Source organism: Balaenoptera ricei, chromosome 3, assembly GCF_028023285.1.
Source record: "Balaenoptera ricei isolate mBalRic1 chromosome 3, mBalRic1.hap2, whole genome shotgun sequence".
In the NCBI taxonomy this organism is placed as follows: domain Eukaryota; kingdom Metazoa; phylum Chordata; class Mammalia; order Artiodactyla; family Balaenopteridae; genus Balaenoptera; species Balaenoptera ricei.
In genome coordinates, this window is record NC_082641.1 from 36,392,645 (window position 1) to 36,415,653 (window position 23,009).

Consider the following 23,009-nt stretch of genomic DNA (forward strand, 5'->3'; position numbering starts at 1 on the left):
GGACATAGTACTTGACATACCATTTTCTGCAAAAATTGAAAGGGAAAAAATAAAAAAGAATGGGAACTCATACAGATTAAAAGAGATATTAAGACATCCCAACTACATGTAATAATGGGTAGACATTGTCTGAAATCAGGTGATCCCCACTTCATTGGTGACTGATATTGACCATCCACAGTCTGACCACATTGCTGGTTCTCACTGTAGTGGCTTCTTGCTATGCATCTATGACACAGGCTAGCTGTCCCTAACCTCTCTGGGGGAAATTACACACAGGTTCAAACAACTCTCTGGGAAGGTTCTACACTACCAGAGCTAAATAGTTCCATGTCTTCAAAGGAATAGTGTTGTTTTCCCTCCCTTAAACCTGGCCAGCAGAGCTTTCTGTCTTTATTAGATTCTCCCAAGTCAGCTGCAAAAATTCCATGTTGCTCCAATAAACCCCTTCAATTTACCACTGCCTGACTAGAGCTTCCAACCCTCTACTCCTTCTGTTGTCCGTACTTTCATCCACTTTCTTTATTTCCTTACTTCTCATTTTTTTTCACTTTGATTGTCTTCCTTCTTTTCTCTGTTTCCTTTTTCCTCTACTTTCATCCACTTTCTTTATTTCCTTACTTCTCATTTTTTTTCACTTTGATTGTCTTCCTTCTTTTCTCTGTTTCCTTTTTCCTCCACTTTCATCCACTTTCTTTATTTCCTTACTTCTCATTTTTTTTCAGTTTGATTGTCTTCCTTCTTTTCTCTGTTTCCTCTTTCCTCATATTTATCCTACCATTGTCTTTTTTCCTCACCTCATGCAAAAAGACTGGCTTTGGTGGGAGTCATCTCAAACATTAGCATTTTCTTTCCGGGCAGAGAATCAGCTACCATAGGGAACAAGATTTGGCTGTGTCTTCATGGTCTCTTGACTGTGACTTTGCTCTCCCCTTAAAATTCAGCTCTGCCAAAGCAGGAGCCAGTTCTACAGCTCTGTATGTGCAGAAACCATCACAGCACCTTGCTCATGGCAGGTTGTCAAAACATGCTTGTTAAAAACTCTTTGAATTAAACTAACTTTGTTACATTGAAGATGAATGACTGATAGAGGAAATCTGTGCTTGGATGCACTGACACATTTGCCAACAGAAAGTCTGAAACATCTGAGGAAGGATGTAAAGGGATGAAATTTCACTATAGATCTGACACAGAAGGAAAAAGCAATCCACTCAGATTGAACACACACAAAAGGATAACATTTTGAGTTTGCTATTCATTGATGTTATGTTTAATATCCATGATCATATCACTAAGAATGACAATGAAAATAATAATAATTGTAAATGAATAACATGTTTTCTGCCAGAGATATCTAATTACTTGACTTTGTTATTCAATTTAATCATAAAAGCTACTTTGTAAAATGTTAAAGTTTAGCTATCATCCAGGTAAAAATATGAGGACAAGAGAGGTTAGGTAACTAGCTGAGTCATATAGAAATAATAGAACTTGTACCCAAACAGTGTGCATCTAGGTCCCTAGACCTGACCCCTCCCCTCCTACATGTTGGCTGAAATTCTGAAACTATTTTAACTTACAAATTGACAAACAGAAGACCAGGGTGGGAGTCTGACTTCTGTCACTGACCAGCAGCGTGATTTCATGCAAAGATGACCAACTTTTCATTCTGATCATCTGGGTAAAATCTGATGGTACTTTTCAAGCAGAAGGGCCCTGAGAATCAATGAACTTACAGTTACCTAAAAGTGTCACCACACAAGATACTTTTCATAAAGGAGTAACCTTCCAAAATAGCTTGTCTTGACAGAGCCCTGTACCTGTTGTTCCTTTAAAAACAAACAACACAAAAACGTTAATTCTCTCAATCTACAAAATCAACTTGAATAACTTTATCAAAGATGACTGGATTTTCCCTTAATCTCCTCAGGTCCTGCCTTCTGAACCAATTTGAAACCTGAGGAAAAACGACACCACCCATCCTCATATCCTCTGGTTTGACAGCTAAAAAGTTGGACGGGAAAGTATAAATCCTCAAGGAAGGGATCCCTGAAAACTTCTCCTCCTCTCAGGGGCTGAAGCGATGGAGCCGAACTTTCCCCGCTGCGTGCGCGAAGCCTGGGATTCCGCAGAGGAGTCCCAGGAACCAGAGATGCTGCAAATCTTGAGCTTAGCGGACCCTGAGGAATGGCAGCTCCCTTTCTATCCTACGCTGGGCCAACTCTCTGGGGACGACGAGGACTTCAATGGGGAACAACTTTCTACCGCCTGCGGGCGTCTGCACCCACACTGCCCGAAACACGGACCCCGAGCGCAGAGCACCTGCAGGCGGGGCGCTGGGCCGCCCGCCCCGGACACGACGCCCGCGACCCGCCAGGAGCCACAATCGCCCTCAGGAGGTGGGGCCGCCGCCCACCCGCAAAGCTTCCCTGGGCGGGTCTTGCGGCATCGGGGACCCAACATCTGGAACCCGAGACCTCTGACCGCGGGGACCCTTCCGGAGCATCGCCCTCCTCCTGGCCTGGAGAGACACCACCGGACGTCCCAAGGCTGGTGGCCGCGGACCTACACGCAGTGGCCGGCAAGACCCTGGGCTGCCTCTCCCGCCGCCTTTGGACCCAGGAGCCCTCATCTCCGCTGAGACCCGTCATTGGATGATCCCTTGCGACAGATTGTATTACAATAACACCTCTCCGTTTAGCAATCATGGAAGAATTCGTCTTCAGAGACATTTGTGAATTTTTCTTTCGATTACTTAATAAATTATACCAAATTCCAACGCCTTTCTCTCTCTTACTTTGTCTTTTGGGGAAGGACCTGACGCAGGGGCGGGGTGGCCGGGGCCAGTTCTCACCAGGGACCCTCAGTCCCCTGATTTGCTGGGCGGGGGGAGGCCGGTGGGGTCTCTTGGGCACACCGGGCGGCCAGGGGTCCAGCATAGGCGTTGCCAAACTGGGTCCCACGTGCTGGGCTCCGAGACATCCAGCAAAGGGCGGCCAGCAGCCCTGAGAACTCCACTTCGCCCGATGAACGCTCCTGCGCCCTCGCCCTGGCCCTGGCCCTTCCAGTGCATCTGTGGGGCCGTCCAGTCACCTTCACGTTGCTCCACGGCCCCCAGCGCCTGTCGCCGCTCCAAACGCATCGAGAAGCACTGGCCTCCGGTAGCGCAGAGATTCCGTCTCCCTCAGGCACTCTCCTGGGCGTGTCCCTTCTTCCTGACTCGCCCCAAAGCCGACTTCCAGCTCCCACCTCAGAGCTGACCTGCAGCCAGAGCGCTGGGGCCCCGGACAAGAGAAAACTAGGGATTGTCTTTCGCGGTGGGGCGTTTCTGCGGCCAGATTCTGGAGCGGTTAGGCTCGCGTCACTTCCTAACTCCAACCTGGCGACTTTCCAAGGCGCCTGACTTCTCATTACCATTCGCAGTTGAACTAGAGTGTCCACCCAAACCGGGGTTTGAAATGGGGCCTGAGAGAACAATGGCAGGCAAAGTGTAAGTGCTTAATAAATGTTAATGCAATTATACTGAGAATTTCTCAACTGCTGTGATTTCTCTGGGGGCAAAATCCTTCACTGGGATTAATCTCACAGGAGTCTGAATGTGGGGACTCCCGGCCTCGGGAGCGGTTTCCTCGAGTCCCTTCCCCTCATCGCTCTGGTTTCTGGCATCCCACCCAACCTCACCCTTTCTCTCCTTTCCCTGCCAGGATTCCATGGGCCACCTGTGCAGCCTGGATGCTGGGGCTCAACCAGTATGTAACCCTGGCCGGTCCCCAGGGAATGCAAAAAAATATTCTTTTCACCCATCTATTAGACCACAGGGTGATATTTTACTTTTTCAGATTCAAACAGAACTTTTCCATTGAGGCCAGAACATGGGAAATATACAGCTCATAACAAGAGGATGTGATGACATGGGTGTGTGTTGTAGACACTGCTATGTCTTTATTAATGTACTTTAATTTCCTACTTTGTCCTTTAATTCTTTTTTTTTTTTTTTTGTCCTTTAATTCTTAAAGAGTGTATGTGAGAAATGAAATCAGTGAGAACTGGAAATAAAGAAATAAATTATTTTAAAATTTCATCCTCACTTTTTCAGTAGTCATTTCAAATCTTCAGCTCTTAGGCAAATAAATGAAATAGGCCTTGAATTCATGGAAAGACACAGTTCTCTATAAATTCACTTGTCAGGAGTCACTAGCAGGATTTGGAGTACAGTCCTACAGTTCCTTTAGCAATTCTAAAATCCAAAATTGTATGGAATCTACCCTTTTGGGTGTAAATTTCTGTGCAAAACTCATTTGACAGCAAACTATGGCATAGATTGATGTGAGGCCATAGTGTTCTCTCTCCAAACTAACATAAGTATTCATAGGACTGACTGATTACTGGAACTGTCCTAGACTATGCAGAGAGGTACACTCTACCAGGCAAGCTCTTATTATCACTTTATAACTTCTTGCATTTTAAATTACAGCATACATCTAGACCCTAGTATTTTATTAAATATATTAGAATATCTTTAATATTAAATAGTGTATTTGCAATATGTAAAATTACAAATTTAGGTTGTTTTTGGTTATGAAAATGACAAGCAATGCTGAATGCTATAGAAGTGCCCTTTGCTGGTGGAAAGCTGGAGTTATTGCAGTATATGATCATCTATTCCATTGTTAGAGAAAATTCTTTTCTGGCATAGATGGCTGCTGCCTTTACCTGTAAATATTTCTAGTAATGGGGTTTATGTGTTCCTTTTTTTTTTTTCATTTTATTTTTCTTTCCTTTTTTTCCTTTTCCTTTTCTTTTATTTTTAACTGTCTTGAACCTGAATGGCACCAGCCCCTGCCTGGGCTCCTTGTCCTTCCACAACAGCCAAAGCAGGATCCCATGGGATAAAGAAGGATGTTGGAATTTTTGTAGAATTTATTAAGCAAGCAAAAGGAATTTTCACAAATGTCTATGATGGCAAAATTTCTTGCATGATTGCTAATTCATGTAATTCAATATTGGGAATGTGAAACAGCAAGGTATCTACCAGGTAGCTATTTTTTCAAGTCTAGAAATGGAATGATTTCAAGAGGGGAAGGTAGGCAGGGAAAACAAAAGCAAAAATAAACTAGTGGGACTACATCAAACTAAAAACTTCTGCACTGCGATAGAAACTATCATCAAAATGAGAAGGCAACTGGGACTTCCCTGGTGGTCCAGTGGTTAAGAATCTGCCTTCCAATGCAGGGGACTCGAGTTTGATCCCTGGTTGGGGAACTAAGACCCTACACGCTGCAGCACAACTAAGCCCCCTGCCCTGCAACTACTGAGCCCGCGCGCTCTGGAGCCTGCCTGCCACAACTAGAGAGAAGACCGCACACCACAATGAAGAGCCCATGTGCCACAACTAAGACCCGATGCAGCCAAATAAATAAACAATTTTTTTAAAACATGAGAAGGCAACCTACTGAATGAGAGAAGATATTTGCAAATCACATATCCATCAAGGGGTTAATATTCAAAATATATAAAGAACGCATACAACCTGACAACAACAAAACCCCCAAACAACCTGATTTTTCAAATATGCAGAGGACCCAATAGACACATGAAAGATGATCAACATCACTAATTATTAGGGAAATGCAAAGCAAAACCACAATGAGATATCACTTCATACCTATTAGAATGGCTATTCTCAAAAAGACAAGAAATAACAGGTGTTGGTGAAGACGTGAAGAAAATTGTACCCTCATACACTGTTGGTGGGAATGTAAATTGGTGCAGCCACTTTGGAGAACAGTATGGAGATTCCTCAAGAAGTTAAGAATAGAACTACCACACAATTCAGCTATTCCACTTCTGGGCATTCATCTGAAGAATACAAGAACACTAATTTGAAAAGATAGATGCACCTCAATGTTCTCAGCAGTGTTATTTACAACAGTCGAGATATGGAAATGAACTCATAGACACAGAGAACAAATTGGTGGTTACCAGAGGGGAAGGGAGCTGGGGGTGGTTGAAATGGATGAAGAGGGTCAAGTGTACGGTGATGGATAGTAAGTAAACTTTTGGGGATGATCACTTTGTAATGAACATAGATGTTGAATGATAATGTTGTACACCTGAAACTTATATACCAATTTTACCTCCATAAAAAAAGAAGGAAAGGCAGAAAGGATATTTTATAGATTTCACAAATGATCATTGAAATTGATGTGAAATAAATGTAGATGGATTTTTGAATAAAATAAGCTCCATTTCTTTATCCATTCTTCCCACCTAGAGAGACATATCCAAATTTATATAACTAATGAGTGCCCACACAATCTATTCACTTTATTTTTTTCAGTAAAGAAAGATAAAAATGATGTACATTTCCTGTAAGATATGGGGAAAATAATGTGACTTCAAAAGAGTCCCCATCTAGTGACAAATCCAGAAAAATAAGCCTCCACACTGCACTGCAGTATCTAATCTAGAGAACTGATGAGGAAAAATATAAATTTCTCTATGGCAGGACAAGCTAAGTCCGAATTGAAACCCACATAACATGTCCCCATTTGGGATGGGGTTTTCCCAGTTTGCAATGTGCCTCTGCATAATACATTAACCAGACCTCCTCAAGGCAGGAGGATGCAATCAACCTTTGAGAAAAATGGTCCCTTTTTTCTGACACCAGCATTGTAATTTTTTTTTTTTAAAGGAAAGCCCTTTAATTAATTTATTTATTTTATCTTTAGCTGTGTTGGGTCTTCGTTTCTGTGCGAGGGCTTTCTCTAGTTGTGGCAAGCGGGGGCCACTCTTCATCGCGGTGCGCGGCTCTCTCACTATCGCGGCCTCTCGTTGGGAGCACAGGCTCCAGATGCGCAGGCTCAGTAGTTGTGGCTCACGGGCCTAGTTGCTCCGCGGCATGTGGGATCTTCCCAGACCAGGGCTCGAACCCGTGTCCCCTGCATTGGCAGGCAGATTCTCAACCACTGCGCGAACAGGGAAGCCCAGCATTGTAATTTTTAAGATTACTATTTCTTTCTCCTCCTGCACAGGGGGTCACATTGACCTAACAACTCACTCTATACGTGCACACCTGACCAAAACATCCCTGATGAACTTTATGTATAATGTTAACCTCTCAATGAGACATAATTATTTGTCTCAAAAATGTATAAAACTGCACATCTAGTGTCTGACAGGTGGAACAGTCCTCAGAACTTTTGACAGTCTGTCTCCTGGGTTATAATCCTCAGTTTGACTCAAATAAAATTCTCTTTTTTCTTCTTAGCTTGATTATTAATTGAATTTTCATCAACAGAACCAAGAGGTAAATACATTTACATTAGAAACCAGAATGGGAACACTCTTGAGACCAGAAATGTAAAGCACTTCCATAAGTGGACTCTAGGTGTCTAGATGATGCATGCTGAGAGCAGGAACAGCTAACTGGCAAGTGATTATTGGGGAACATCAGCAGTGACCCCCACAAGCTGACTGCAGCATTGCTTTGCCAAGTAGTAGAGATACGTCTGCGTATCTCTTTCTGACTTACTTCACTCGGTATGACAGCCTCTAGGTCCATCCACCTCACTACAAATAACTCAATTTCATTTCTTTTTATGGCTGAGTAATATTCCATTGTATATATGTGCCACATCTTCTTTATCCATTCATCGGTCGATGGACACTTAGGTTGCTTCCATGTCCTGGCTATTGTAAATAGAGCTTAAATGGCGCTTTTTCTAATGCTACTAAGAATGCCAACACATTTGCCCCAAGTCTAGTAGGAAGCTCAAAGGCATGACGTTACATGATGGCTTAAAAGTGAAAATGAGGACTTTCCTTAAACCTAGCAAAGGTTGGTAGCTACGGTGGGGGTGTCCAGACTGCAGGGTTTGATTAAAAGGGATTACCTTGTACCATTTTTGTAGGATGACATTCGTTTTATGGATTTCAGAGGCATTTACAAGAAATGCCCTAAATTAAGTCTCGCTTATGTTCCTGAAATAGGAGAGATTTAGTTTTGCTTAGGGGGCTTAAATACTTTAGCTTGGGGGATTTTCAAGCATGGTCTATTTTATTTTAATTTATCATATTTTATTTAAAAATTTTTTAATTTTAATATTTTATGTGCAACTTTAGGAATTTTAATTTTTACTATTTTATTTCATTAAAATTTATTTTTTATTTTATACTGTTATTTTACTTTTTTTTTTTTAATAAATTTATTTTATTTATTTATTTATTTTTGGCTGAGTTGGATCTTCGTTGCTGCACGCAGGCTTTCTCTAGTTGTGGTGAGCGGGGGCTACTCTCCATTGTGGTGCACGGGCTTCTCACTGCAGTGGCTTCTCTTGTTGCGGCGCATGGGCTCTAGGCGTGCAGGCTTCAGTAGTTGTGGTGCATGGGCTCAGTAGCTATGGCTCATGGGCTCCAGAGTGTAGGCTCATTAGTTGTGGTGCACGGGCTTAGTTGCTCTGCAGCATGTGGGATCTTCCCGAACCAGGGATCGAAACTGTGTCCCCGGCATTGGCAGGCGGATTCTTAACCACGGTGCCACCAGGCAAGCCCCCATAAATTTATATAATCTTTTGGCTGCACAGGGTCTTTTTTTAAATAAATGTATTTATTTTGTTTATTTATTTTTCGCTGTGTTGGGTCCTCGTTGCTGCACGCGGGCTTCAGTAGTTGTGGCACAGGGGCTCAGTAGTTGTGGCACGCAGGCTCTAGAGCACAGGCTCAGTAGTTGTGGCTCACGGGCTTAGTTGCTCCGCGGCATGTGGGATCTTCCCAGACCAGGACTCGAACCCATGTCCCCTGCATTGGCAGGCAGATTCTTAACCACTGGGCCACCAGGGAAGTCCTGCTTTACTTTTTATTTTTTTTTTTTTATTTATTTATTTTTTTTTTTCTGCTTTACTTTTTAAATATTTAAAGTCTTTACATTTTCTCTTGGTTTATTTGAAGAAAACAAAAACACTGAATCGAAAAGATATATGCACTCCTATGTTCACTGCAGCATTATTCACAATAGCCAAGATATGGAAGCAACCTGAGTGCCTATCAATAGTTGAATGGATAAAGAAGATTTGGTATAACTATACAATGGAACATTACTCAGAAACAAAAAATGAAATTTTGCCCTTTGGGACAACATGGATGGACCTAGAGGATATTGTGCTAAGTGAAATAAGTGAGACAGAGAAAGACAAATATTATATGATTTCACTTATATGTGGAATCTAAAAAAAGAAAGAAACAAACATAACAAAACAGATCATCTGTATGTCTTCTTTGGAGAAATGCCTATTTAGATCTTCTGCCCTATTTTTTTTTTTTTTTATGTGTAGACGTGAAAAATTTATTTAGACACAGAAGCAGTGAGTAGCAGTGGTTGCCTCTGGGGAGAACTGGGAGCTTAAAGTGGCAGGAGACTTCGTCATCCTTTTGTAATGTGCGCAATTTACTATTTTTACATGTGAATAATTTACCTATTATTTTGAAAGATTCCTTCAGCGCCTCCATGTGGCCTTCAGGGTGAAGTCCAAAAGCCCTCTTGGGTTCCTCAGACTGCCGCTGGCTTCCACCCCACCTCTCATCAGCTCTCCAGCCACCAACCCCCAGTGCTCGGTGTTCCAGCACATCAATCGGCTTCCATTTCTGCCCATTTTTTGATTGGGTTGTTTGTTTTTTTGTTATTGAACTTCATGAGCTATTTGTATATTTTGGAGATTAATCCCGTCGGTTGCTTCATTTGCAAATATTTTCTCCCATTCTGTGAGTTGTCTTTTCGTTTTGTTTATGGTTTCCTTTGCTGTGCAAAAGCTTTTAAGTTTAATCAGCTCCCATTAGTTTATTATTGCCTTTATTTTCATTACTCTAGGACAAGGGTCTCCAACCCCTGGGCCGCAGACAGGTACCGGTCTGTGGCCTATTAGGAACCAGGCTGCACAGCAGGAGGTGAGCAGCAGGCAAGCGAGCAAAGCTTCATCTGTATTTACACCCATTCCCCATCACTCGCATTACTGCCTGAGCTCCGCCTCTTGTCAGATCAGCAGAGGCATTAGATTCTCATAGGAGCGGAAACCCTACTGTGAGCTGCGCATGCGAGGGATCTAGGTTGCGTGCTCCTTATGAGACTCTAATGCCTGATGATCTCAGGTGGAGCTGAGGCGGTGATGCTAGTGCTGGGGAGCGGCTGCAAATACAAATTATCATCAGCAGAGAGACCATAATGAATCAATTGCTTGCAGACTCATCAAAACCCTATCAGTGAGTGGCAAGTGACAATTAAGGTGCATCTGGTGGCAGGCTTTATAGTGGCAAGTGAGTTGATGTACTTCAATTGTACAGCTGCATCTGCTGGCAGGCTTCAAGTCAGAATCTGACACTTATTTTAGTCCATGCATAGCCCACCTATTATTTTATTTACCACTGCCATCCATGCCTCTTTCCCACACTGCACACTTTTCTCAGTCACAGTTTTGGTAAGCCCACAAGCTAACCCTAGCCAAGATGAGTAAAAAACAAACGTTGCTGGAGAGATTCTTTGAAAGGGGGGAAAGACCCAATGATGAGACAACAGAAGACTCTAAGACTGCCAACAAAAAGAAAGCTTTAACAGGAGGGCTGCTGATGTGTGCTGTGGACACTGATATGCCTTTATTCTAAAATACTTTCATTTTCTACTTTGGTCTCTGTTTCTTTTGGAAGAAAACCATATTTAAGGATTGTGCACTTGCACAAGCTCAAGGATACCTTGAGAATCTCCTTTATATTGATTCTATTTTGCTGGAAACCATGACTACTGCAGCTGGTAACCACTGAAGGACCAGATGAAGAAACCATCTACAAAACTAGCCAAAGCCTTAAATCATGTAAGACATAATGATGAACCATGCTGGGTGCATTTGACTTAACTTCTGTGAGAATCAAGGTGCTGGAATCTTCTCAAACATTTAAGGATAAGGACTTAGGTAAATTTCTTTCTGCTGAATCTATTCGTTGTTTGATACATAATTGGGATTCTAGTAAATATTTTAGAGTGTCTTTAATATTTAGATAGTGTGTTAGAGCATACATAATCACAATCATAGGCTCTTTCAATTATGAAGCTGAATAGTAATGCTGGATACTGTAGAAGTGCACTTTGCTCAGTGTAATCCTGGAGTCACTGCAATATTTGATCATCCATTTGACTGTTACAGGAGATTATTTTCTGGAATACATCAAGGTTGCCATCACCTACAATTCAACCTCTAGCAGTGAGCCCTCTGTGCTAGACTTTTATATGCTTGAGCTTGTGCAAGTGCACAAGTCTGTTAACCAAGAATTCCAAGAACACAGGGGATATATGTATATGTATAGCTGATTCACTTTGTGCAGAAACTAACACACCATTGTAAAGCAATTATACTCCAATAAAGATGTTAAAAAAAAAACTTGCATTTGAGCTTTGTTAGGACTGCAGCAGGGGATGCATAGATTCAAGAAAGCACTTGAATTGTGTTCTGATGAACTACAAAATGGGGGAAGCTTAAAAATAGAGCAAGGTTACAGGAATTATTTTTTTATAATTAGGATTGGCCTTGGCAAGAAGTAAGACCGCTTGCTAAGCAGGGTTTGGTTGGTGTTGGAAATCATTACACAGTTGTGAAGGGGAGGAACTGTGAAACTACAAGATTGGGCTAGCAGCTGCTAGCAGGTATTGTTTTGAAAAGGACTGGTGGTGTCCTTGAATTTGATACAGTTCAGAAAGTTCAGGTTCTCAGTGATGCAGAAACGTGCCTGAAACCATATTCACAATGGCCACTTGGCTCCATTTTGGAGGCCTGAACCATAGTTACTTCATTTTTATTTTCTAAACAATCGTAAGTATGTCATCAAGTCCATAAATATAGTATTCTTCCAAAAGAATTAAATTACATGGTTCTATCCAGAGGAGCAGAGGTATCCTCACTTATTCCAATCATCTTCTATGACATAAAGTATTAGGATTTAAATATTTACTCCATAGATGTCACGTATTAATATTGCATTTTTCATTTGAAACTCAAGATCACATAGCTAGCAACTACAAAGGGCTTTGAATAAAACCCAGATACATAAGCAAAGACATAGTGGTGGATGAGAATGCAAGAATATTTGAGAGGAGTAATTGTATAATGTAACTAGTGGATTTTGTCCCAACATTTATATCAATTAAAAGTTGAATGTAGTTAAAAATTTTGTTTGCTTTATTTATAACTAAATTGGCCATTCTTCTCACTTTCACCTACAGTTTTTTGGGAATAGGGTAAAATGAAGTCTATTTAAACATAATCCAAAAAAATTAGCTATAAAATATCTGTTGAAAGCATAATGCAATAAAATAGCACGAGCTTCTTTAAAAATAGAGTAAAATGATGTTCAAGCTCACCAAAATTTGAAAACAAAATATTAAACAAACATATAAATTCAAAACATACCTTATTACACCAATGATCATGACATTGTAGGGCAATATACACTTTCTGTAATGCAGTGACAGTACATTTGGTACAGTAATTTAAAGGGGAATATAAAGATATGAATTAAATTCACAACGAACATATTCTTGAAACATAATGTTAACTTTTGGTCACTGTAGTACACACACAAACAAAATTCCCACAAGTTGAGGATGATCAAAGCCAAAACATGGATGTTGGAAAATCTGTAATAATATTAGAAATTTAAAAAATTGAATCCGAAATGGAATATATGCACTTGACAAATGCAATGTTATTATGTAGATACAAGATATTAAGTAAAAAAGAGCTAGTTACATAATGGTATGTATGTCATAATTCCATTTCTGTTTTTCATTTCTATATAAATAGAAAAATTACAGGTCTACAAAATCGTCTCAGAAATTATTTTGGTTAGAATTCAGAATGTGTAAATCATGAAGTGATGATATGTGCTTGCCCTGCAAGACAGTAACCCTGCCTGTGGGGTCAGGACATTATCCAGTAATCACCCACTCCTATTAATATTCATGTTAACTGGATATAGAGTACACTTTAACCTCTTCTTAGGTTAAACTCAAAGGGGTATGGCTGCAGAAAATTTTGGATTTTAGAATTGCTCAAAATAACTGTAGAATTGTACTCCAAATACTACCAGTAATAACGGCAAATAAGTTAATACAGATAAGTCACTCTCGCCATGATTCAAGGGATGTTTCATTTATTCTCCCCAAATTAAGTATTTTGAAATACTAACTGGAAATGTTGAGGATTAAACGAAAAATTTATTAAATTCAAGAAGGTCATTTATTTCCTATGCTTTCTGATTTCCTTCCTCATGTCTACAAAGGACAGGTAGAAACCCAAAGTATTCAAATAAAGGCTTATCAGTGTCTACAACACACATCAGCAGCCCTCCTGTTAAAGCTATACGTTCCACAAGCTAGCCCTTACTGGAAAATTTCTTTTTGAGTCTGAAAAAGTGAACTATCACCCCGTGGTCCAACAGATTATAAAAATAATATGTTTGCAATTCCCAGTGTACAGGCCAGGGTTTCTGCAACAGCTGAGTCACAGCACCCACGTCTACAGCGGTGGCACATGGAATCCTGGCAGGGAAACGAGGGGGAGGGTGCGGTTGGGTTGCAGTGCCAGAAACTAGAAAAGCGAGGTGAGAAGATTATAGGAGATAGCTCCCAGGGAAGATAGTACGAATTTTCAGACATCGCCGAGTTCAATCCTCTTGAACTTCGTTGCCCCTGAGAAATCGCTGTAGGAGAACGATTATAAGAAGAACTGTAGTTAACATTAACCGAGCGTTTATACCGTGCTGGACAGGGTTCTAACTCAGTGCCCCATATCAGCCCTGGACGCGGCATATACTCTAGTTGAATTCCCCTTTTCTTCAGCGAGGTAAGGCGCCTGGCGCCTTGGAAAGTCCCCAAGAAACTCTGAGAAACTAGCGATCAGCGGCCGAGAAACCTCGGGGTTGGAGGAAGGAACGGTGCAGCCGCCTACAGGACACCCACTGGGTGCAAATTCGCGTTGTGTCGGGAAAACGGCGGCCCGTTTCGCTCCTAGCGAAAACGCCAACGGAGCGCCAGGTGGGCGCGAATCACGGTGCCGCGACGCTGAACCGGCTGGCCACGAACGGAGCGGTGCTAGGACCGAGAAGGCGACGGCACAGAGGACCCAGGCCCACGCGAGGGAGAACAGTTCCCTTTGGCGTCGTGAGGGTGGCGGCCAAAGTGAAAACGGCCGCTCCGCGCTACTGGCGAAAGTGCGGCTGAGAAAACGCGGACTGGGCGGCAGGAGCCGGGCCCCGCCCAGCACCCGCGGCGCGCGGAACGGGGCGCTGGCGCGGCTGAGACCCAGCGGCGCTCCTCCGCTCCAGGGCGCAGGCGGCCCAGGGAGCTGCCGCTGAGCGCAGACACGCTCAGGAACTCGGTAGAAAACTACACGTAAATTAAAATACTACAAATGCATAAGAAATCCTAAAATGCAGATACAAGCGAAAACAAAACAACAGCAAAACACACCGGAAAAGAACTTTTACAAGCCAACCGTTCAGAGAAACTAGCCCTACAAGAAACAAACAGCAAAACACCGTTGAAAGGGGCAGTCCTAGGATTAGATGATCGCTGTCACTCTCGCTAAATCGGTGTTTGCCACGCTCCAAAGCGCATTCCCGGGCACACTCCGACGAGCATGCGAGTGAAATGGGCAGCATAGCTAATGCGGAACTCGCTATTTGAAACCGGCTCAAAGCAAGTGCGTTGCTGCCAGCCACACGCTGCGAGGGATGGGGAAGGCCGCGGGGCTGCGACCCTGAGAAAGCTCCGGCTGCACTCTAGTGGAAACTACTTCTGAGAAAACGCCGGCCCAGTGCCCTTGCCGGGGCCGCGACCGACCAAACACTGACACAGAGCACCTAAGGGTGCCGGGACCCAGCAAGGCAGGCACAGCGCAGATAGCGGCGTTGTGGCCAAAGTCAAATGTCCGTTTTGGCGCTTTCGAGGGTGCTGCCACCTAGAAACTGCGGACGCTGAGAACTGAGCCGTGCTCACACCGGGAAAGATGGGAGTTGCAGGTGATAAGATGAGGTGAATGAAGTGGGGTGAAATGAAATAAAATAGAGACTAGGTTTGAAAACCCCCCTAGCAAACAAAACCGAATAAGCCATGTAAACAAAACTAAATCGAGTTTATTTCAAAACATAAGGAAAATTTAACTCAAGCTATTTCTTGTAAATGCCTTTGAAAATCATTTAAAACCAAAAACAAAAAACCCTTGTCTTACTGAAACGGAATAAGATAATCACTTAACCAATCCCCTGCCCTCTGGATACCCCCATTGTATTTAATAACCAATCATTGTAAAGGTCAAACAACTTCCTCTTGTTTATTTTATAAGCTTCCCGGAGATGTCAAGCCTTTGAGCTTCATACGAGCTTTCAGTTTGAAATCTAAATTTTTGCGAACAGTTTGTTTCTTCCTCAATATCCAGTAAAACTCTGAGTTTTAACAATTACTGTCGTTAAAAGTAGGATGGAAAGACGACCCCTTAAGAATCCGGGGGCTGGTAAGTAACTGGTGCTGGAACCCATTGTGCTCACTGATTTGTGACTGATCTGGGAACCCAGCTCTACTCCCTTTGTGTTGAGCTCTCCAATTCTGTTGAGGGACCTTTGTGGAAGCTTCTTGGTAAGTCACCCTGCTCTGTTCAAAAGGGGGAAAACTCGTGATTCCATGGTTTTTGAACCGCTGTTGAAAAACGGGCAGAGTTAAGTTGCCTTAGGGAATCTAAAGGCAAAGATGGGTTCTACTTGGTCCAAAACGGGAAATACAATCTTGTGCCTTTTGGGAAAATAGGTGAACTATTGGATGATTAAATTTAAACATAAAACTCTCTCTCTCCCTTCCTGCACCCTTTTCGGCCTCCTCCTTCCCTCCCTAATGTGCATCTGTATCACACATCAACCAGACCTCCTCAAAGACGGGAATGCCTGCTCCACAGCAAAGATTTTTTTTTTTTTTCTGACGCTAGCAATGCAACTTCTTAAAGATTATCATTCTTACACAACTCTATAGAGGGTCATAGTGACATACCACTTGCTTAGTATGTGTTTACCTGGACAATGTATTTTTGGTGAACTTTATGTAAAATGTCAGCATGTCATTTTGTTGTAGGATCCTTTGTCTCGAAAATGTTTATGACTGTGCCTTCTACTAACAGGAGAAACAGTTCTCAGAGCTTCTCAACGTCTGTCTCCTGCGTTATAATCCCCAGTTTGACTTGAATCAAAATTCTCTTTTGCTTCTTATCTTGATTCTTAATTGAATTTCCGTCAACATTTGCTTGGCATAGTTGGCAGGATATCAGAGACACCCACCAGTGGAAACCTGGAGTCTACCCCGAACCGGTGCTTGGTACCAGCCCCGACCCTTTGAGCCCCACAGGCTTCTAGGTATTCCTCAGGTGCTTTGGTGAGTTCTCCTGATGTCTGGACAAAATTGCTTTAAATGACATCCTAAATTTTACTCAAGCTATTTTTCTTGGGACTTAGAGTCCCAGGGAGGTACTGACGTTTCCTAGGCAAGGACCTAGGGGGAATTTTAGAGTGAACTGGCTTGGCTGGCTTTTTAAGTTTTTGGCTAAGTTGGAAAGATTGTGTATATGTGATGTATATGTGTATATGGTGTATATGTTGTATATATGTTTGCTAGTGAAATGAGAGACTTAGCCTGCAGCTCAAAAGAAAATAGACCCTTGCTCCTTCCGGCCACAAGGCATTCTCAGGCAACTGAGAACCTAGCGGAAGTGTCTGAGGGTCAAGCCTCATGACTAGCGGTGGTCCCACAGGGGATCCCACTACAACCATTAAATAAATTCTGCTCATGGGGATGCACAATAATTATGGCTGATCACCCAATGCTCCAAGCACTCACAGCAGTTTTAGACTGTCAGAGGGAGAAACCGAGACACATAGAAGAGTGGAACCAACCCCAGGGTAACTCCTTGGGGAGCTAGACTCAGAAGCAGCACACATGGGATTCATCACACTGCCCTGAGAAATTTGTTCAGATCATATCTAAATTAGACTACCAAATTAGTAATGGGAAAACATGCTTCAAAGGCTCTACAGCTCCCTGATGGACAGCCAGCCACTGGAACGCCAGCTGGCTTCATGTACAATTGGAACGAAGCCAACATTTGCAAGTATTATCTTAACTCTTAAATGGCCAGGATAGAGCTCTTTTGACATTCCAAAACTGTTTTTTTCATAAGCAGAGAAAGCGAGCTTGATAAAACATGTTTCCAAAATTCTGACTCAGAATAAAAGTATTCCTAGGGGAAAGCTTGGATTTATAATACTTATCATGCCCTTGAAATTTAAACACAGTGCTCATCGCCTGAGACTACAGCTTTGGCTAAATTAGAACTTAAAACTGAGAGAATAAAAGGGAAAAGAAACCTTTTTAAACTCAAGCAGGAAAACTATGAGAGCTCTGTGTCTTTCTGGATATTCATATGTCTGTGTGTATGTTATAAATATGTGTTTACCTTCGGATGGTGTTATCAAAATTAATTTGTTAAAAGAGCTCTGTTGACTTAAAAATAAGCACTTACAAATCAAATATTTCTAAATATAACATAAACTAGCCCAAAATTTTTAAAGAATCACATGATCTAGGATTAATTTTTAATGAATAAAAATAAGATTAAGTTGATGGTTTAATTGATATAGACATGTCCTTAGAGTCATCAACATTAAGTATAGTACTTTTATTGTACTATACAATATACTATACTAAACCTAGGTTTACTGAAAATCAGTAAGCTCATGTTATCTCTGTTATAAAATTGGTCAACAATAAAATTAACTTGGTATGATATTTTCATAAGTAATAGAGATAAATAAGATAAAAGTTTTTGGGTGCGCTCTTTAGAAATAATGTTTTATATTTGCCTAAAAACAGTTTCTCCAGGTATTTGGTAACTTGAAGCTTTAGAGTTCTGCGAAATTAAGTTAAATGATGGAAATTCATTGAATGTCTAGATCTTTTTTTTTTTGGCCTCGCTGCCCGGCTTGTGGGATCTTGGTTCCCCCACCAGGGATCCAACCCGGGTCCATGGCAGTGAAAGCCGGAGTCTTAACCACTGGACCGCCAGAGAATTCCCTCTAGATCATTTTTTAATAAGATAAAATACTGAACATTAATTGCTAAAGGAATTTATGTTTACCTACTTTTGACCTCTTATTACCGAGACACAGAATATGTTCCAGACTATTAATAAATATATTTTCTGTTTTATTGGAAGATTGTGTTATGAAGTGGAGTGTTTGTAGAAATTATTTTAAATCTAAAAAAAGGAACCCTGAGTAACCCAAAAGTGGCGGCGGGCGGCGGGCCTGAGGGGGGTTAGGGGCGGCGCGCTGGAGCCGGCGTGTCAGCCGCAGCCGTGGCCCGCGGCTTTGTGTGCTGCGCGCGGGCCCCGGCCGCCTGCGCCTCGCCTGGCCGCCCGGGTCGCAGCTGACCCGCCCCGGCTCGAAGCGCCACGCCGGCCAGGCCAGCCCCGCCTCGCCCTTCCTGCGCCTCCCCTTCCGCTCCTCCTCCTCCTCCTGCCGCAGGGCCGACGGGCTGCAGCCGCCTTGCTTGGCCGCTCGAGGCCGCCCCGATGCCCGCACCAGGCGTCAGGAGGAACGGCTTCTCGCCGGGAGAGCTGTGCTGGCTCTTCTGCTGCCCGCCCTGCCCGAGCCGCATCGCCGCCAAGCTGGCCTTCCTGCGGCCCGAGCCCACCTACACGGTGCTGGCGCCCGAGCAGCGCGGCCCCTAGCCGGCGCAGCAGCCTAGCCAACGCAGCAGCAGCCCGAGGAGGGAACGGGCCCCGGCGCTTGCAGGCAGCTAGCGCGCCGACTGGCCGTACTCGCGGCGCAAGCTGGACGCCGTCGAGATCTTCTCGCTCACGGCCCGGGACAACCCGCTCGGCTGCATGTTCGTGCGCTGCGCGCCCTCCAGTGGCTACACGCAGCTCTTCTCCCACGGCAATGCAGTGGACCTGGGCCAGACGTGTAGTTCCTATTGATGCATCGGCCTCCGCTCGCGCATCAACTGTAACATCTTCTACGACTACTCCGGCTACGGCGCGTCAGCTCGGGCAAGCCCTCTGAGAAGAACCTCTACGCTGATATCGACGCCGCGTGGCAGGCGCTGCGCACCCGGTAATGGCGTAAGTCCTGAGAACATCATCCTGTATGGTCAGAGCATTGGGACCGTTCCCACTGTACACCTGGCCTCCAGGTATGAGTGTGCAGCCGTTAATTCTCCGTTCGCCTCTGATGCCTGGATTGCGTGTGGCTTTTCCCGATACCAGGAAAACATAGTGCTTTGATGCTTTCCCCAGCATTGACAAGATATCTAAAGTCACCTCTCCCGTGTTGGTCATTCACGGTACAAAGGACGAAGTCATCGATTTCTCCCATGGCCTGGCCATGTATGAACGCTGTTCCCGGGCCGTGGAGCCCCTCTGGGTCAAAGGGGCCGGGCATAATGACATAGAGCTTTATGCACAATACCTAGAAAGACTAAAACAGTTCATATCTCACGAACTTCCTAATTCCTGAAGATGACTTGATTTTATCTCATCTACAAGAGTCCTCTGTTTTGCACATTCTTTAACTGGATAGCTGTCATGGCGTGATAATCACGGGGAAATGCTCAGCTTTTCAGGCGTCCTAATCAAAGAGCTGAGGACATCTTGGTCTTTTGTATCTAGAGGTTCTACCACTTCACACATGTTAAACTGAACAGTTGTGATTTCCAGCTTCATTGCTTTGCAGAATGGGAATGAGAGCTGTGTGGGGGAACCGTTCTCTCGTGCTGTAAAAAGGATGCTCACACCCTTTTCTCTACCTAACCCATCACAGTAGGATTCATTTATGCAGGACTCAAACTCTCTCCATCCACGTTCTCAGTATTTGACTTGCAGCTCTCTTTCAGCCACTGGATTCAGGGGTCCAATCCATTTGTGAAACTGTGATAGTGTAACTGGAAACCACTGTGATGAAAATTCCTTCGTTAATTTTTGTTAACATGCCGATCTTTCCCCCAAACAAATCAGTTAAAGGGTAATTTACTGGAACTGTTGTGAACAGCTTCATCAACTGGAACCATATAAATATAATATTTATAATTATTATAAATTATATTCTTAAGAATATTCTGGAATATTCTTAAACAAAAGGAAACTGGTTTGTTTCTTTTTAATTTATTTTCTTTTTGGCTGCGTTGGGTCTTCGTTGCTGCACACGGGCTTTCTCTAGTTGTGGCGAGCAGGGGTACTCTTTGTTGCAGTGCGTGGGCTTCTCATTGTGGTGGCTTCTCTTGTTGCGGAGCACAGGCTCTAGGCGTGCAGGCTTCAGTAGTTGTGGCACACGGGCTCAGTAGTTGTGGCTCGTGGGCTCTAAAGCACAAGCTCAGTAGTTGTGGCACATGGGCTTAGTTAAAGCGCAAGTTCAGTAGTTGTGGCACACGGGCTTAGTTGCTCCGCAGCATGTGGGATCTTCCCAGACCAGGGCTCGAACCCGTGTCCCCTGCATTGGCAGGCAGATTCTTAACCACTGTGCCGCCAGGGAAGCCCTGGGGCTTTTTTAAGAGTAAATTTATTACTAGTCCACAGAGTTTTAATATTTCGTTCGTCTGGTTGGTCTAACAAAGAACCTAGCCGACTGTCCTTCTGTAAAGTCCTCCTTGTAGGCTTTTTTAAAGTACTCTACATATTTTCAATTACATTGTGCATAGATTCTTTTTTTTTTTTTTTTTAATTTATGGCTGTGTTGGGTCTTCGTTTCTGTGCGAGGGCTTTCTTCTAGTTGTGGCAAGCAGGGGCCACTCTTCATCGCGGAGCGCGGGCCTCTCACTATCGCGGCCTCTCTTCTTGCAGAGCACAGGTTCCAGATGCACAGGCTCAGTAATTGTGGCTCACAGGCCCAGTTGCTCCGTGGCATGTGGGATCTTCCCAGACCAGGGCTCGAACGCGTGTCCCCTGCATTGGCAGGCAGATTCTCAACCACTGTGCCACCAGGGAAGCCCTGTGCATAGATTCTTAATGGGTAGTTTTCTTTTGTCAGTCTACAACAACAAACTGCAAATTCCTTGTTTGTAATGTAAATGATTGCCTACATTTTGTTAATATGTTTTTATTCCTATGTTTTCTATTAAAAATTTAATAACACTTCCAAGACAAAAAATTACAAGTTTATGCTTTGAAAAATTTATGTAATTAAAATTTCACTAAACTAATCTTTCTAGTTTAGGAGTTATTTGGGTTTTCACACTGGAGTTGCTCCAGTAAGCATCAGAAGTGTAAGATGCTTAAAATTGCTACACTACTTGATTGGTTGGGGGTTTGGGTTTGAGGGTTCTTTGGTTTTATTTTTAAAAAATTATTCCAAATTTAAAAGCCTTAAATGTACTGTAAGCCTCAGATCGTTGTACAGGTGAATTGCGGTTGGTTGCCAGTTTGTGTACTCTTGCTTGGATGCAGCACAGCGGTTGGTCATGGAATAAAGGATGCATGGATCAGAAAAAAATTTTTTTAATAAAAGAAATTTTAAAAAATTTAACAAGGAACCCTGAAAAAAGAGTTTTATGCATGGTCAGGACGGACTAAGAATAGACTGAATTTAATCAAGTGAATGAATTTTGATAGTAAAGTTGTACAAAACTAGAACTTGTTTTTTCACTCTGTTAAGAGAAATAAGTTTTCTTGAAATATTGATCTCTTTTGATAAATAGCTTGTAAAGTTTCTTTACTAACTCTTAAGCAATCTGTTGTAACTTTCTGTACTTGCCTTTGAAATCTTTTATTGTCACTTTGGTTAAATGACTATTGTTTCACAGCGACTATGATCCTACTTAGCCAAACGTTTTAAACCTTTTGATATCTTTGACAAACTTCCTCAAATCAAATTCTAAATGTTCTTTTGACCTCTAGTTAACTTTGGAATGTTTCAGAGGGTCCCTGAACACCTCAAAGAGAGATATTAAACTAATTAGCCTTATTTGGTTATGTTAAATTACATGGGAAATATTGTCAAATAAGTAATGATAAAACTACTTAGAAGGTTCTAATGTTCTAGAAATTATATGAACTCCCTAAAATTTGAAATGTTGTGGTATGTTCTCAGTCATATTTCTAGTTATTATTTTAAAGTGTTGTATGTCACAGAAATAGCCAAATTTCCTTGACAACTGCATTGTAATCAGGTCTTTAACCATGTTTTTTAAGTCTTTTGTCACTTATAGAGTTGTCTTACTCTGATGCTTTTACAAAAATGTTTGTAGATGACTTGCTTTTATGCTCTAAAACTAAATTTGATTCCGTAGCAAAAGGACTTCCACCTTGTATGGGGGCTATTTCACTCTTATGTAAGACTACTGAAGAAATAGCAATGGGGGTGTTCTTTATTTATGTTCCACACTCAGTTGAGTCCTTCTAAACTCTCACCACACTCAGCACTTCTGTAAACCGACTAATTTCTTATGAAGTATTGTTGCTTTCTGTAATAACCCTAAGCCTGCAACTTTGCTTCCAGAACTACAGGAAGAAGACAATCACGACTGCATTTTATTAACAGATTATCTTCTTGTTCCCAGGAATGACTGACAAGAAGCTCCTATTGATAAGGCTAATCTAATTTGATTTACAGATGGGTTCTACTTAAAGGATAAGCAGGGGCATTATAGAGTTGGATATGCAATAACATTCACAGTGAATATAAGTGAAAGCTCTTATTTACCAGAAAAAGTCAGCACAACAAGCTGAATTAATTGCCCTAACCTTAGCTTTTCAACTTGCTAAAGACCAGCTAGCAAATATTTATACTGACAGTTGCAATGCCTTCTGGAGTGGCACACAACTTTGGAATGCTATGGGAACAATGAGGTTTTTAACCTCTTCAGGACAACCTAAAAAACGAAAAACAGATTGCAATTATTAACTGCTATACAACTGCCAAAAAAACAGCAATTATTA

General features: G+C 42.6%; 1 protein-coding gene and 1 pseudogene across 1 annotated transcript; both read left to right on the forward strand.

Annotated features, from left to right (window-relative positions):
- The first annotated feature begins 2,083 nt into the window (after positions 1–2,083).
- On the forward strand, positions 2,084–2,641 carry LOC132363321 (annexin-2 receptor-like). The gene has a single exon (XM_059919070.1). It carries the CDS (start codon positions 2,084–2,086, stop codon positions 2,639–2,641), a length of 558 nt encoding a protein of 185 aa, XP_059775053.1.
- Positions 2,642–18,650: 16,009 nt separating this feature from the next.
- On the forward strand, positions 18,651–19,596 carry LOC132363584 (alpha/beta hydrolase domain-containing protein 17C-like; annotated as a pseudogene).
- Positions 19,597–23,009: the final 3,413 nt, after the last annotated feature.